The sequence below is a fragment of the Schistocerca gregaria genome, chromosome 4 (assembly GCF_023897955.1).
Source record: "Schistocerca gregaria isolate iqSchGreg1 chromosome 4, iqSchGreg1.2, whole genome shotgun sequence".
In the NCBI taxonomy this organism is placed as follows: Eukaryota; Metazoa; Arthropoda; class Insecta; order Orthoptera; family Acrididae; genus Schistocerca; species Schistocerca gregaria.
This window is the reverse complement of record NC_064923.1, coordinates 775,392,094-775,406,751: the sequence shown is the minus strand read 5'-3', so window position 1 is coordinate 775,406,751 and position 14,658 is coordinate 775,392,094. Positions and strand designations below refer to the sequence as shown.

General features: G+C 44.3%; 1 protein-coding gene across 1 annotated transcript in view; it reads left to right on the top strand.

The window, feature by feature from the left end:
* Positions 1–14,658, top strand: part of LOC126267932 (discoidin domain-containing receptor 2-like) — a 737,095-nt gene that overhangs the window by 462,294 nt on the left and 260,143 nt on the right. Inside the window, exon 5 of the mRNA XM_049973242.1 lies at positions 3,833–3,980. Coding sequence (XP_049829199.1) covers positions 3,833–3,980 — 148 coding nt within the window. The remainder of the gene's footprint in view (positions 1–3,832; positions 3,981–14,658) is intronic.

The following is a 14,658-nucleotide window of genomic DNA, read 5'->3' as shown; positions in this document are numbered from 1 at the left end:
CGATCGTAGAGATGCTGGATGAAGTCCTGTGGAACGGCTTGCCATGCCATTTCCACCTGGCGCCTCAGTTGGACCAGCGTTCGTGCTGGACGTGCAGACCGCGTGAGACGACGCTTCATCCAGTCCCAAACATGCTCAATGGGGGACAGATCCGGAGATCTTGCTGGCCAGGGTAGTTGACTTACACCTTCTAGAGCACGTTGGGTGGCACGGGATACATGCGGACGTGCATTGTCCTGTTGGAACAGCAAGTTCCCTTGCCGGTCTAGGAATGGTAGAACGATGGGTTCGATGACGGTTTGGATGTACCGTGCACTATTCAGTGTCCCCTCGACGATCACCAGAGGTGTACGGCCAGTGTAGGAGATCGCTCCCCACACCATGATGCCGGGTGTTGGCCCTGTGTGCCTCGGTCGTATGCAGTCCTGATTGTGGCGCTCACCTGCACGGCACCAAACACGCATACGACCATCATTGGCACCAAGGCAGAACCGACTCTCATCGCTGAAGACGACAGGTCTCCATTCGTCCCTCCATTCACGCCTGTCACGACACCACTGGAGGCGGGCTGCACGATGTTGGGGCGTGAGCGGAAGACGGCCTAACGATGTGCGGGACCGTAGCCCAGCTTCATGGAGACAGTTGCGAATGGTCCTCGCCGATACCCCAGGAGCAACAGTGTCCCTAATTTGCTGGGAAGTGGCGGTGCGGTCCCCTACGGCACTGCGTAGGATCCTACGGTCTTGGCGTGCATCCGTGCGTCGCTGCGGTCCGGTCCCAGATCGACGGGCACGTGCACCTTCCGCCGACCACTGGCGACAACATCGATGTACTGTGGAGACCTCACGCCCCACGTGTTGAGCAATTCGGCGGTACGTCCACCCGGCCTCCCGCATGCCCACTATACGCCCTCGCTCAAAGTCCGTCTACTGGACATACGGTTCACGTCCACGCTGTCGCGGCATGCTACCAGTGTTAAAGACTGCGATGGAGCTCCGTATGCCACGGCAAACTGGCTGACACTGACGGCGAAGGTGCACAAATGCTGCGCAGCTATCGCCATTCGACGGCCAACACCGCGGTTCCTGGTGTGTCCGCTGTGCCGTGCGTGTGATCATTGCTTGTACAGCCCTCTCGCAGTGTCCGGAGCAAGTATGGTGGGTCTGACACACCGGTGTCAATGTGTTCTTTTTTCCATTTCCAGGAGTGTAAATAACTGTACAACTGTAGCGGATATGACAGTTGTGGATGTCCCACTAGCAAAAATTTCTGTTTGTCGTGGAATGGTGCAGGTAATGCTGCATAACAATAATCAAACGCTTAACTGATAACATTCCACGAAATATTCAGTAATAGCTGTCACTTCGATTTTTGTTGCTTTGAATTAGAGCACGCAGTACTTCTAAATCCGATTTGTGGATCTCTCTGCCGAATACAAATGCTGCACAAAGCTTAAATGGCCACAGTTGATCATATAAGTCAGTTATCGAGACTTACTGTGTGCGGAAAATCTTTCATCTCAGAATGATCTTTCTTGAAAAAAGAAAACGTTTTTAATGTGATTTTTCTGATCACTCGTTCTGTGTGAAAAAAACGTTTCAATCTGCCTCCATTGTTTTCACCCCTCCATTACAGTCAAAGTGAAAACAATGTCGCAAACGAAAGACTTTTTTTCCAGTCTCGAGTCCATTTCATAATCAAGTATGCAAAATTCAACAAGTAACTACAAAACAGTTATTAGAACTTTAAATAAGAGAATGACAAGTGATAAATACAATCACACGTGTTGTGTTGTTACACTCTGTTTCCTAGATTACTTTGTGCGGCAAATCAGACTGCAACAGTGAAACAGCTTTATACATGCCAATGCGAGAAACGAAACTCGCTGAAGTTGGACCAGATCGCGATCACTTGAGCGGACGCCAGCTGGCCTCAGAGGGCCCGAGCATTGACTATTCTGGTCTTTTTCGTGAAACGTTTCAGGACGGTTTTGCTATTACGGGTGGGTTAGAAATTGAAGCAAATTACCTTTGACACTCAGTCAGAATGACACTTTTCGCAGACCCTGAAATACGGTTTTAAAAAATATGGGAAGGTCCACACCTCAGACTCGTGACTTTGCGTGAACATAGCACTCTGGTTACCACCAACCCGCAAGACGTTACAGCAGTGTCACAGCTCGAGTGGAAGACAGCATATTCTCCAGAAATTTTTGCACCTTAGAGTGATGTCAGACGGTGCAGACCACTTAGAACTCCGAGAGACAACCAGTTTTACTGTCCGCCTTCAAATGGCTCTGAGCACTATGGTACTTAGCTTCTGAGGCCACCAGTCCCCTAGAACTTAGAACTACTTAAACCTAACTAACCTAAGGACACGACACACATTCATGACTGAGGCAGGATTCGAACCTACGACCTTAGCGGTCGCGCGGTTCCAGACTGAAGCGCCTGCCTGGAACCGCTCGGTCACACTGCCCGGCTACTATCCACCTTAACAACTCGGACTTATTCGCTGCAGCGACAGGCTAGCGGCCATGTTTTATGCCAAAGACTGTGGGTGACGTCACTGTATGATACTGCATGACGGAGAAAGCAATACAAACAATACGTCTGCCCTCTCAGATGCTATTTACAAGGGACTGTGAGGACATTTCATGGCTGTGAGGATGTTCCTCCGGGAGTCCTGATTCTACGAGTTGATGAGAAATGCGTTTGTTTCAGGGTAGGCTGTGGTGTGAAGTGCTTTTTAATAAAAAAAATCGATAAGTTGGGCCATTTAATAATTAATCAACATTGAAATTAGCCATTCAGGCCGTTGTATGCAAGATTTACAGCGCCCCTACAGAGACAATGTCACCAAACGTGTTCTTCGTTTGGTTTCCTAAAACCGAACAAGAGATCTGTACAAAAAATTGGACTTGGAACGGTGGTAAGGATCACTCCTGAACCAAAGCCTGAACAGTCATGTACGCTATGAGAACAGCGGACACAAATAATTTATTCTGTACTCTGATCTCCTGTTTTTTGTCTGTGCCAAAACGTTGACTTCGTAGCCAGCAGTTCATGTCAGCAGAGGTGAAAATCAGAGGAGGTAAAATCTGGGCTGTATGGAGGGAAATCGAATACTTTCCATATAAAACGCTGCCGGGGCGTCGTCATTGCCCCTGCAGAGTGCGGCCGAGAACTGTCATGGAGAAGGAAATGCATGACAGTTATGTGGGCTGCATCAAATCAGGCGAAATCTCTCACGGGCACTCAAACGTGGCGGGAGACACTGTTTTCTAGGCATCTTAACGTACTCACTTTGCGCTCAGAACTGAAGAGACAGACGTGACACGATCTAGTGGCATACTAGAGACACCGTCCTACACATCTTTATCCTTTCGAATACATTATGGGATTAAACAGTGGTCAAATAATTACAAATATTTACTATCAAAAACAATCTTGATCACAGTTTATTTATTATGGTGACCGGTTTCGACCACTACTGTGGTCATCTTCAGACCAATGAGTAACGACCTCCTTCTGCTGCAGAATCACTACAGCAGAAGGAAGTCCTTACGCATTGGTCTGAAGATGACCACAGTAATAAATAAATTGTGATCACGACTGTTCTTGATAGTAAACATCTTTTTACTTTCGGAATACGCCTCGTAATTTACTTACTCGACTGTAGTGTGTACGTGCACGAAGCTAGATTGGTATCCGACCCTGTAATTGTGGGTGTTTTTTGGTCAGGCAGTGAATTATCAACTTTCCCCAGATCCACTAGTGTCAGCAGACGAAATGTTTCGCGGCAACATCAACCTGGATTGGCTTGCTTACAGGTGCTGAGGGGCAACAGCAACACGTACCTGGCGGTGCGGCAGCAGCTGGAGCTGCCGTTCGTGGCCAGCCGCGTGCGCTTCATGCCCTACTCCCAGCACACCAGGACCGTCTGCATGCGGGTCGAGCTCTACGGCTGTCCCTGGACGCGTGAGTACACACTCATCCCATCTGCTGCTGGTTCCGCTGCACTGCATTCTGACAAGCTGAAACCGGAAGCGCTATGCTCTCCGTAGTGATAAAGTAGCCGCACTCTTCATTCATTACGACAATGCGTTATTCGAGGTGAGGTCGAGCGCCGCCGATAACATTTCCTCCGGAGTTGCGATCTTAAGCTTTCCAAGCGAATCAGCTGTTTGTGCTGCTCTCGGGTGTCCATTCGGTACAGTCGTGTACGAAGCACGATATTTCGACAGAATACGTTGGTTCTGAGATAGCAGTGAACAACGGCCTCCTTTCGTTCTCAGTAAAGCGTGGACCCCAGCGCTCAGCCAACTGAAGCTAGGGTGGCTTCCGCACACAACAAGGGCGGCATAAGCTCTGAGGTAGCAAAGTTAGCGCCCACCACTTTGCGATCGTGTACCCCTGCTGCCAAAGCCGACGCACCGTGAGACCGGCTAGAGAGTGAAGGAGTAGGGTGCGATGAGATTGTAAGGAAGACGCGATGTAGCTGAGGATCTCACTCTAAATGTCGCACCTGAAGATTATGCATGATGGGCTGTCAAAATATCGTTTTCGTAAACGACTACATCCGGCTGTACTCGAGAGCGATACAAACAGGATTTCGGAGGACGTTCAGGAATATTACCTCAATCTTTTTGTGCAGTGAATCCTTGGTCTACGCTGACTGGTTACAGAGTAACCGCATTTAGTCTGATTTCTAACTTCCGTTTATCTTCGTACGTGCACAGTAGTGCAAATGTAGAAGATATTCTCCGTGTGTTGTTTGAAGTTGTTCCATTCACTGACGGTACTTGCTGTTGACAACCGTGAGGCCAATCTTCTCTCCGATCTCAAGCGTGCACTTCTTGGTCTTGTCTCAGGTTTGCTTTTTTGATAGTGTTAGTCGTACGTTAACAGTGATTCACACCAGTATTGATATGTATACGGATCAAGAGTTGGCGAATTGGCACCTCGTTTGACAGGTTCTGTGAATTCAGCAGAAGAGCGACACAACTGGACTGTGCTAAAGGTCCCCCCCCCCCCCCCCCCTACACCCAACAAGGCTACCCACATCGTAGCACTTTGTTTGGTTCGAGAGTTGGTGCACTATTGTGTGTTTCACGTCGTTTATTTTTCATGGTTCTACATTTATAGGCTTGTATTTCCACAGAAACCAAGGTAACTGGAGTAAAAACCTGAATAAATAGTAACTATTATTTATTCTGTTCTGAGGTTCCGTAGATGATGAGCCCGTTATATGAAAATACTCAGGCAATATCCATCAGCATCGTCCTACATTTTGTGCGTGGAGTCCGAGTTGACGTGATGTAACGAAGTATGTGGGCCCCCAGTATGCAGATTTCTAGATTGCTTTGTCGTAGATGACGGTCGTGCTTGTGGAAAGTAAGTACCGACCAAAGTAACACAGCTAGCTTAACGGGGGCTTTTTAAAATCAACGTTTTTTCCCCTCTTTTTTTACTGCAGATGTCCGTAGAACACTGAATGGGGGGGGGGGGGGGGAATTATTACATTGTATTACTACTCAGGTTACGAATTAGTTAATTACAATTATTAGATCTCCAATCGTACGTTACATACTAACTTAAGTACAAAATTTCCTGTTTCACACCATACTGCAATCGTAAATGTTACGAGCGTGTAGTAATCTAGGGTTAATATTCGACTCAGCACGTGTTCGTTCTTTTACCTAAAGAAGTCGGGCCTAATTTGATCAGTAGGGCTCGGTTCAGATCGACTGAAAGGAAACAAGTTCCTTTTCTAAATGAGATCGATTAAAATTACTTCCAAGTCTTAAAACAGCAATTTTCTGCTCTCAAAAAAAAAGGCGAAATGCACTGTTTCTCGGTAGCTTTGCTTGTTAGTTTGTCTGCATCAGATTATGCGAGCGTGGTGCAAGTCTCCTCCCTCTTCTTTTACTTAACGTTAATCCCTAGTGGGGGACCCTGTACCCGAGAATTGGCAAATTTATTTTAGTGTTTAACTTTGCCGCCAGATGTCAATCCTGTCGCCGCAGTTACCTGAGGGAGCAAAGTAGCGTGGGCCTCCTGCCTGTGACCTGAGTACACTTTGTTCTGTCTGCAGTTGCGTGGCAGTTTTTCCAAAACTATGCCGCAACGTGTTTATTAATTCAGTGTGAAAGTCTGCGTAGTAAATTAAATCAAGTCTCTGACGTTGCATGAAATCTCAAACCAATAGTAACAAATGCCAGTCATTAAAATTCTGATTATTTCTGTCCCTTTTCCTTTTGGTACGGTGGTAGATTCTTGTAGTGTGCTGTAGCTAGGGGCTTTACCTGGTTAGCAAAAGGTGAGAGTTGTGAGAGGTACTGCACGTGTTGCAAGAAACGTTTTTCGCTAAAAGTGGAAAAGTGCTGTGTTAGCCTCTAGAGGGGGTGACAGGTGAAGGCGACCCAGCTCGTTACAAAGTTTTATTGTGCGTGACGGGCAAAGAATGCCTTTTGGCAAGAGTAAGATCTCAAGAACGGGGAAAAAAATGACGATGCTACTGTGGGATCGAGTTGTTAGTCCCGGAGGAGGCCAGCTGAAACATTTGTTTTAAAATTTAGTAATTACGAACAACTGAAATTGGAAGGAACACATAGAAAATGTTGTGGGGAAGGGTAACCAAAGACTGCGTTTTATTGGGAGGACACTTAGAAAATGAAACAGACCTAATAGGAGACTGCCTGCACTGCGCTTGTCCGTAATCTTTTAGAATACTGCTGCGTGGTGTGGGATCAGTACCAGATACGACTGACGGAGTACATCGAAAAAGTTCAAAGAAGGGCAGCACGTTTTGTATTATCGCGAAATATGGGAGAGAGTGTCGCTGAAATGATACAGGATTTGGGCTGGACATCATTAAAAGAAAGGCGTTTCTAGGTGCGACGGAATCTTCTCACGGAATTCAAATCACCAGTCACTCCTCCGAATGATAAAATATTTTGTTGACACCGACGTACATAGGAAGAAACGATCACCACGATGAAATTAGGGGAATCAGAGCTCGTACGGAGATACAGATGTTCGTTCTTTCCGCGTGATGTACGACATTGGAACAATAGAGAATTGTGAAGGTGGTTCGACGAACCTTCTGCGAGGCACTTAACTGTGATTTGCAGAGTATCTGTGTAGGTGTAGAGGTAGAGATCGCTGATCGGCTCATAGCAGCTATTTTGATAGCAGGGGAAATCTCTCGCACGTGCACGCCTTCTCATTCAGCGTTAATAGAAAACTTACACATAGTGGGAGAGACTTCGTGCCTTTTAACCAACTTCAAGGTAGAAAAATACGTCACTGGTTAATCGTGGCAGAATCCATAAGAGTAGGGAATTTTTTAGCATATTTATCAAATTATCATTGGTCGGACCTCGCAGAGTCTGTTGCAACTGGCTGGTGAGATTCGGGCGCTGACAGAACCAGCTGATTTTTGTAGAGGAAAGTAAGAGAGCACTTCTCTTTAGGGCGCAATGACAAGCGCTTTGCTCCAGGAGAGCTGCAGCGAAGACTTGCTCCAGGGGCACTGTAGTCGTAGACTTGCTCCATGGGCTTCACAGTGAACACCAGAACTGCACTGCCAGGTGTCTCCGTCTTAAAGCAGAACGCAGGTGCCAGGGCTGAGCCCAGATTTCTCAGCCACTGCTCATCATCTACTCTCGTGCATTACTCGAATAATGGTAAACATGAGCCGTATTGGAATTCATTGAGACGAGGCCATAGTGAAGTCACGGAAGGCAATTTTTATCCCTATTCTGCCAATGCTATTTCACCCTTTGAATAGGTACACTTTTCAAAGGAACTGTAACCGTTAAAGCCGTGAAATTTTTATTGAATGCATATAGCATACATGCCTGCATTTACAAGTAAAATGAACAAAGTACATCTCATGGATTTGAAGAAAATTATTTTTTTATTCTTTCATTAATAAAATTTCACTTTCTTAATACGTTAATTATTATAAAACAATCTCTGGTGGATTGGTGGTTCTCCGTTTACTTGAAATAACTTATTACCAGCCGCTGTACAATTTCACCAAATTTCATATTTCTAACCACATTAGTTTAGAAAATAATGGTACCTGACAGTAAAAAAAAGTAGTTTTTAGAAAACTCAATTTAAAGTATAGTTATAAATGAGAATTACTTACCACTAATATTTTCCTGCACCATACCGAGCATCATGTGAATCATACTTATCTTCTTTTTTTTCCTTTCGTCCATCTTTTCTATGTCTAGCTTCTTTTGTGCATTTTAAATGATCAATTTCTGCTTTGTGAATTCTCTCTTTCTCCATTTACGCCAAGAATTTTGCGTTATTTCAACTAGATTTTATGCCCAATACTTCCAAAACAACCAGTTTCTTGTTACACCGTCACTGAAGCATAAAATAGCATCATCAACACCAAATTTAAGGTTTGTAAATTGAAGAAATACTGTTTTCGGTAACCAGGGCCAAATGACAGAATTCAGAGATTCATTTAAATTTCACGTTTTCCCATGACGACATTTCCTCAACAAAGTATCTTTACAAAGATCATGAATATCGGCTCAATTTCATTTATTACTGCTGCAGGTAAAGAATTATCTGGTCATATATTGCAATTGTCCTTTTAGTTGCACAAAGTGTCACGGTCATTTAGTCAAAGACAGTGCTGAGGATTACCATTTGTGAAAAGCTCCTGGAGAAAGATGGCCAATACAGGTTTTTCCATTTTTTCTAAATCTCCAACGTTTCACTTATGGCCAAGCTATAATTTTCTCAGGCGAACTTTACCACCTATATTCTTCCTACCTTCCAGTAGTAGTGTTGACTTTTCTTTTAGTAACCTTCTCAACCTGGATCCGATTCTCTTCCGGACATGCCCAAAATATTCTAATTTAGAAATTGTGACATTTGAACCATAAGGTTGTTATGCACATAGCCAGTAATAATCCTTGCTATCACCGTCCCCTGAACACTGCGTGTATCTGATACCTCTGTTTGCTACAGAACGATTAAAAACTCTGAGAACTCCTGCTACTTCCATCCCACCACCTGGACCAGTATAATTCGTCTGACAGTTATGTTCATCCTCTTTCTCAGTTTCACAACCACAAGTTTTACGGTACTTGAATAAATCTCTATAACAACTACCTTTCCTGTATCAAAATATGTAGCTGTCATGACGTCATTTAGTAAAGTGTGGCCACGTTCCTGCCAGCTGTCATCTAAACACGCACAAATATCATTACTTTCACTGTCATCACTTTCCTTGAGTGCTTGTTCAGCTGCTTCCTTCATTGAGATGTTACAAACTTCAGCAACAGCTCTTCCAATAATTTTATTGTAAGTCATAAATTTTTGAGGTGGATTTGGAATGTCAAGTAATCTACATAAGAATTTGCCTGCCTCCATTCCTTTGCCAGTAGATCTCAGACCATAAAATATCCTTATGTTACTATCATACATATGATGATTTATAATGTCATTGTTGTAGCATCTGCACCTCATTTTGTACTATTCAAACCCAGGTTTGACACAATCTCTTTGCGAAGTCACTGATTCTCTCCCAAGGATACGTCACGTAGACATATTCTGCACACATTATTTTTGGAAATGAAGTCACAGAGTATGCTAAGGTTCCCCACAATATTCCTAAACGAGTGTTCATCTCCTCACGCTGATTGGGGAAACTCCTTGAAGACATTGCAGACTGTTTCTTGACGGGCTGATTGTCTTTACGTCTGATATTGTTGGTTCCTTTGACTCACTAACCTCATTTATCTATACCTATTTATTTCCTCTGAATTTTAACTTAGGCGAGGAATTCTTTATTCGCGGCGTTTTTATCAAAATGTGCTAAACCGGAGAAAATATAAATTAATACTTATTTCACTCTCAACAGACTTCACTAAGTACAACCAATAGCGCTCGAAAATTATAACAAGCACGATCGGAACGATGAGTATCGATAGCACATACGGGGTAGGAAACCTTTACACGATAAAACGGTGGAAGCAGGAATTAACGTACAAGGAACAAAAGAAATCTGTGCATTATCTCTGCATGGTGCAAAAAAGGAGGCATGGCATTTAAATGCTAGATTACACAGAGCGTCAGGGAAACCATCACATCTCACGAAGAAACTGTCGTACTTATATGAAACCAAGTTTTGCGCAAGAGATAGCTAGCGTTTCAAATACACACAAATCTAAAAATTGATTTTTCAGCCCGTTTGCCTTCTGTCCCTCTTTAACGTGCCTCAAGGTCTCTCGTCGCTCATCTAACTCTCACAGCCGTCTAGGCGCACCGACGACGTCATTAGGCGAGAGTACTGATGTTTGTTCACTCGTATCCCAGTCTTTTTTTAGCTCATTAACTCACTGAGCAATCATTGGTCGGATTCGGGAACACAGTTTCTATACAGGGTGTTACAAAAAGGTACGGCCAAACTTTCACGAAACATCCCTCATACACAAAGAAAGAAAATATGTTATGTGGACATGTTACCGGAAACGCTTACTTTCCATCTTAGAGCTCATTTTATTACTTCGCTTCAAATCACATTAATCGTGGAATGGAAACACACAGCCACAGAAAGTACCAGCGTGACTTCACTTTATTACAGGAAATGTTCAAAATGTCCTCCGTTAGCGAGGATACATGCATCCACCCTCCGTCGCGTGGAATCCCTGATGCGCTGATGCACCCCTGGGAAATGGCGTATTGTATCACAGTCGCCCACAATACGAGCACGAAGAGTCTCTACATTTGGTACCGGGGTTGTGTAGACAAGAGCTTTCAAATGCCCCCATAAATGAAAGTCAAGAGGGTTAAGGTCAGGGGAGCGTGGTGGCCATGGAATTGGTCCGCCTCTACCAATCCATCGGTCACCGAAACTGTTGTTGAGAAGCGTACGAAAACTTCGACTGAAATGTACAGGAGCTCCATCGTGCATGAACCACATGTTGTGTCGTACTTGTAAAGGCACATGTTCTAGCAGCACGGGTAGAGTATCCCGTATGAAATCATGATAACGTTCTCCATTGAGCGTAGGTGGAAGGACATGGGGTCCAATCAACACATCACCAACAATGCCTGCCCTAACGTTCACAGAAAATCTCTGTTGATGACGTTATTGCACAATAGCGTGAGGATTCCTGTCCGCCCACACATGTCGATTGTGAAAATTTACAATTTGATCACATTGGAACGAAGCCCCATCCGTAAAGAGAACATTTGCACTGAAACGAGGATTGACACATTGTTGGATGAACCATTCGTAGAAGTGTACCCGTGGAGGCCAATCAGCTGCTGATAGTGCCTGCACACGCTGTACATGCTACGGAAACAACTGGTTCTCCCATAGCACTCTCCATACAGTGACGTGGTCAACATTACCTTGTACAGCAGCAACTTCTCTGACGCTGACATTAGGGTTATCGTCAACTGCGGGCAGCATTGCCTCGTCCATTGCAGGTGTCCTCGTCGTTCTAGGCCTTCCCCAGTCGTGAGTCATAGGCTGGAATGTTCAGTGCTCCCTAAGACACCGATCAATTGCTTCGAACGTCTTCCTGTTGGGACACCTTCGTTCTGGAAATGTGTCTCGATACAAACGTACCGCGCCACGGCTATCGCCCAGTGCTAATCCATACATCAAATGGGCATCTGCCATCTCCGTATTTGTAAACATTGCACTGACTGCAAAACCACGTTCGTGATGAACACTAACCTGTTGATGCTACGTACTGATGTGCTTGATGCTACTACTGTAGGGCAATGAGTCGCATGTCAACACAAGCACCGAAGTCAACATTATCTTCCTTCAATTGGGCCAACTGGCGGTGAATCGAGGAAGTGCAGTACAAACTGACGAAACTAAAATGAGCTCTAACATGGAAAGTAAGCGTTTCCGGACACATGTCCACATAACATCTTCTCTTTATTTGTGTGTGAGGAATGTTTCTTGAAAGTTCGGCCGTACCTTGTTGTAACACCCTGTACAGTTGTTATCACTTATGCAACCACACCTGTCAAATCTATCACGCATGTTTTCAATCCCCCGTTCCCGCGATGATTCTTGACTCAGTGCATAAAGTATTTTTCATGTCTTTTAGCAACAAATCGGATTGTTAGAGTGGTCCTTAGCTTATTTCGTAATAGATGGATCCTATATGAGGTGCGGTACCCATATTTATGCTTATCTGGGCCACCCGTGGTCATTTGGTTAGACAAGCCGTTTTCTGTTGCGCAACTTTGTTTCCATTGCTTTTGCATGATATTAATATCACCGTGTATCTCTGCGGGTCGCTCTGGACGGATCCTGTAGCATCAGGTAGATGTGCTGAATGCTCAACCGACACCTCAGAGTGTGGTCGTTTTTACCGTTAGTGCATAGTGTTTTCTGTGGAGAGAAAAGGGGAAGAGCCCAGCATTTACCTGACTAGCGTGGAAAACTGCCTAAAGACCACACTCGTGTCCCCTGGCCACCAACCACGGTCGTCAATCCGCCGTGTGGACCTGATTCGGATTTGGGTCAGGTCATGAGGAAACTCTACAAATATGAACACATTTCTTTTTCGTAGGAACGATATTCATTAAATGTAATTCTTTGAAACATGTTCTCCTTAGCAGGAGGTACCCCTTACTATTCTGTGTAGAACAGCAAGATAATTTTTAAGGTTATTCCCGCTTCCAGAGCAAAAATTCGCACCCAGTAAGTCAGAGATAAATATGGTTCGGTGACGATACACTCGACATCACGTGAAAGCTGTTAGAAATATTTGCATATAGTATATTTTTTACTTCGATGAAATTCCAATAATTTCAGTTTCAGGAATGTGAATAATTTAATTCTTTTCAAATAAAAAATAGTGAATTTCCTAATATTCTTTTTCCCCTAAGTTTTTTCCTGCCGTAGTTAAAAGTCTATATTTTTACATCGATTGCCTATTCTCTGACTGTGTGCAATCAGAATGACATCACAATGAACAGACCGCAGCCGCCACAACCGGGTCTCGAGACGCACTAAAGTTTACACTGCATTAATTACAGACACTTCATTTACTATCGTCGTCATGATAATTCACAAGAGGTCTCTGGACAACGCAGATCGCACCCTTCCACGGTCTGTGGCCGTCGGCTAAAATATCGCAGCGATCGGCGCAGCTAAAGTCCGAATCCATTAGGGAAATGCGATGACGCTTAGGCACGACGTTATACATCCCACGTGTAAGAGAACAGGCACAAAGTTGTGCAAATGTGACTGCAGTGAAATATAAATTTATAAATCCTTACTTCACCGACACTCAGGTAGTAAAGACATGATCTTACCGTCATTATCCTCTCTGTGTCAGCTACAATTTCATTCCATTCACGGTGCGAGGTGGTGGAGTGGTTAGCACACTGTATTCGCATTCGGAATGAGTGCAGTTCGAAACCTCGTCTTGCCATTGCGAGTTTTCTAATAAAAAAAAAGTGTGGGCTCGTGGCCCTCAGCTACGTACCCTCAGACTCAGGGTTGAAAAATTAAATGTTTTGTCTGGCTTCGTTGTCTAGGGGCTGGGATACGTATTTGCCGCATTGCAAGCCAAATACTGCTGAGTCTACAGTATACGATAAGAATATACACATAAATAAAATGGTCGAAGGTTCCTATCACTCGGCAACCTCGAACTTTGAATGTTATATATAAATTTATGAATGAAAGATTTCAATTAAATAAATTCTGCAAGTACTATTTTAACGACTTTAAATGAAGGGTACGATGGCAGAAGTACCTTTAAGAATGCCCTTTATTGCTGTAAAACACTTATTGGTGTTGATGGTCTAGCAATTAAATAAAATATAAGTTAAATAATGAGGAAACAATAGATTCCTAGTTCACGTAATTAGTCATGAACAACAACTCAGCTCACGATATATTCAGTTCTAAATGCGTACCACGTCCTCACTGCAGAAGCCACGGAACTCTCGCAAGTGCGCAAGTCGGCACTACGAAACATTTCTATCCCCCGCGACCACACACAAACTGCTCCACTCTCCAAGTCTCCCCTGCGACTGCCCGTTGCTGCCGCCCGCTCAGCCCTTTCGTCCAGTCACCCCATTAAACGAGCTCTGTGATTGGCTAGAGCGCTGCCACCATGTCTTCAAGCCAACGCACACTCGCAAACATACTGAAACACAAACGACATACTGGATTTACATTTAAATAACTTGAAATTAAATAAATATTCCTACACTTGGACCATATACGTGCTCAAACACACATTATTAAATACATAAACAAATCAAATAAACATATATCAGAGGAATAGAAACAAAAAGTAGACCAGTAGCCTAATGTCTCTGTGCTTTCTAAAACAGAGTAAATACTTGAATAAAATGTTGTCGGGTTTCCAACCACGCCAATTGCTTAAAACTAGACGAGCTTTCGGCCAAGCCCTCCTTGGCCATTGTCAAGCGTTATGACTGCCAGTGGGCTGTTGGTGCGCCCTTAGCGCTGAGCTGCAGGCCACCGTCTATATTCAGGGTGTTTGCGGTAATTATTATTTCAATAGCTTCCTTTAGTAAACTGTCCCAGAAGCCGTTAGTGCGAGCCACGACAGAGGTGTCGTCAAATTTTATGTGGTGACCGTTTTCTAACGCATGCTCGGCTAACGCAGAT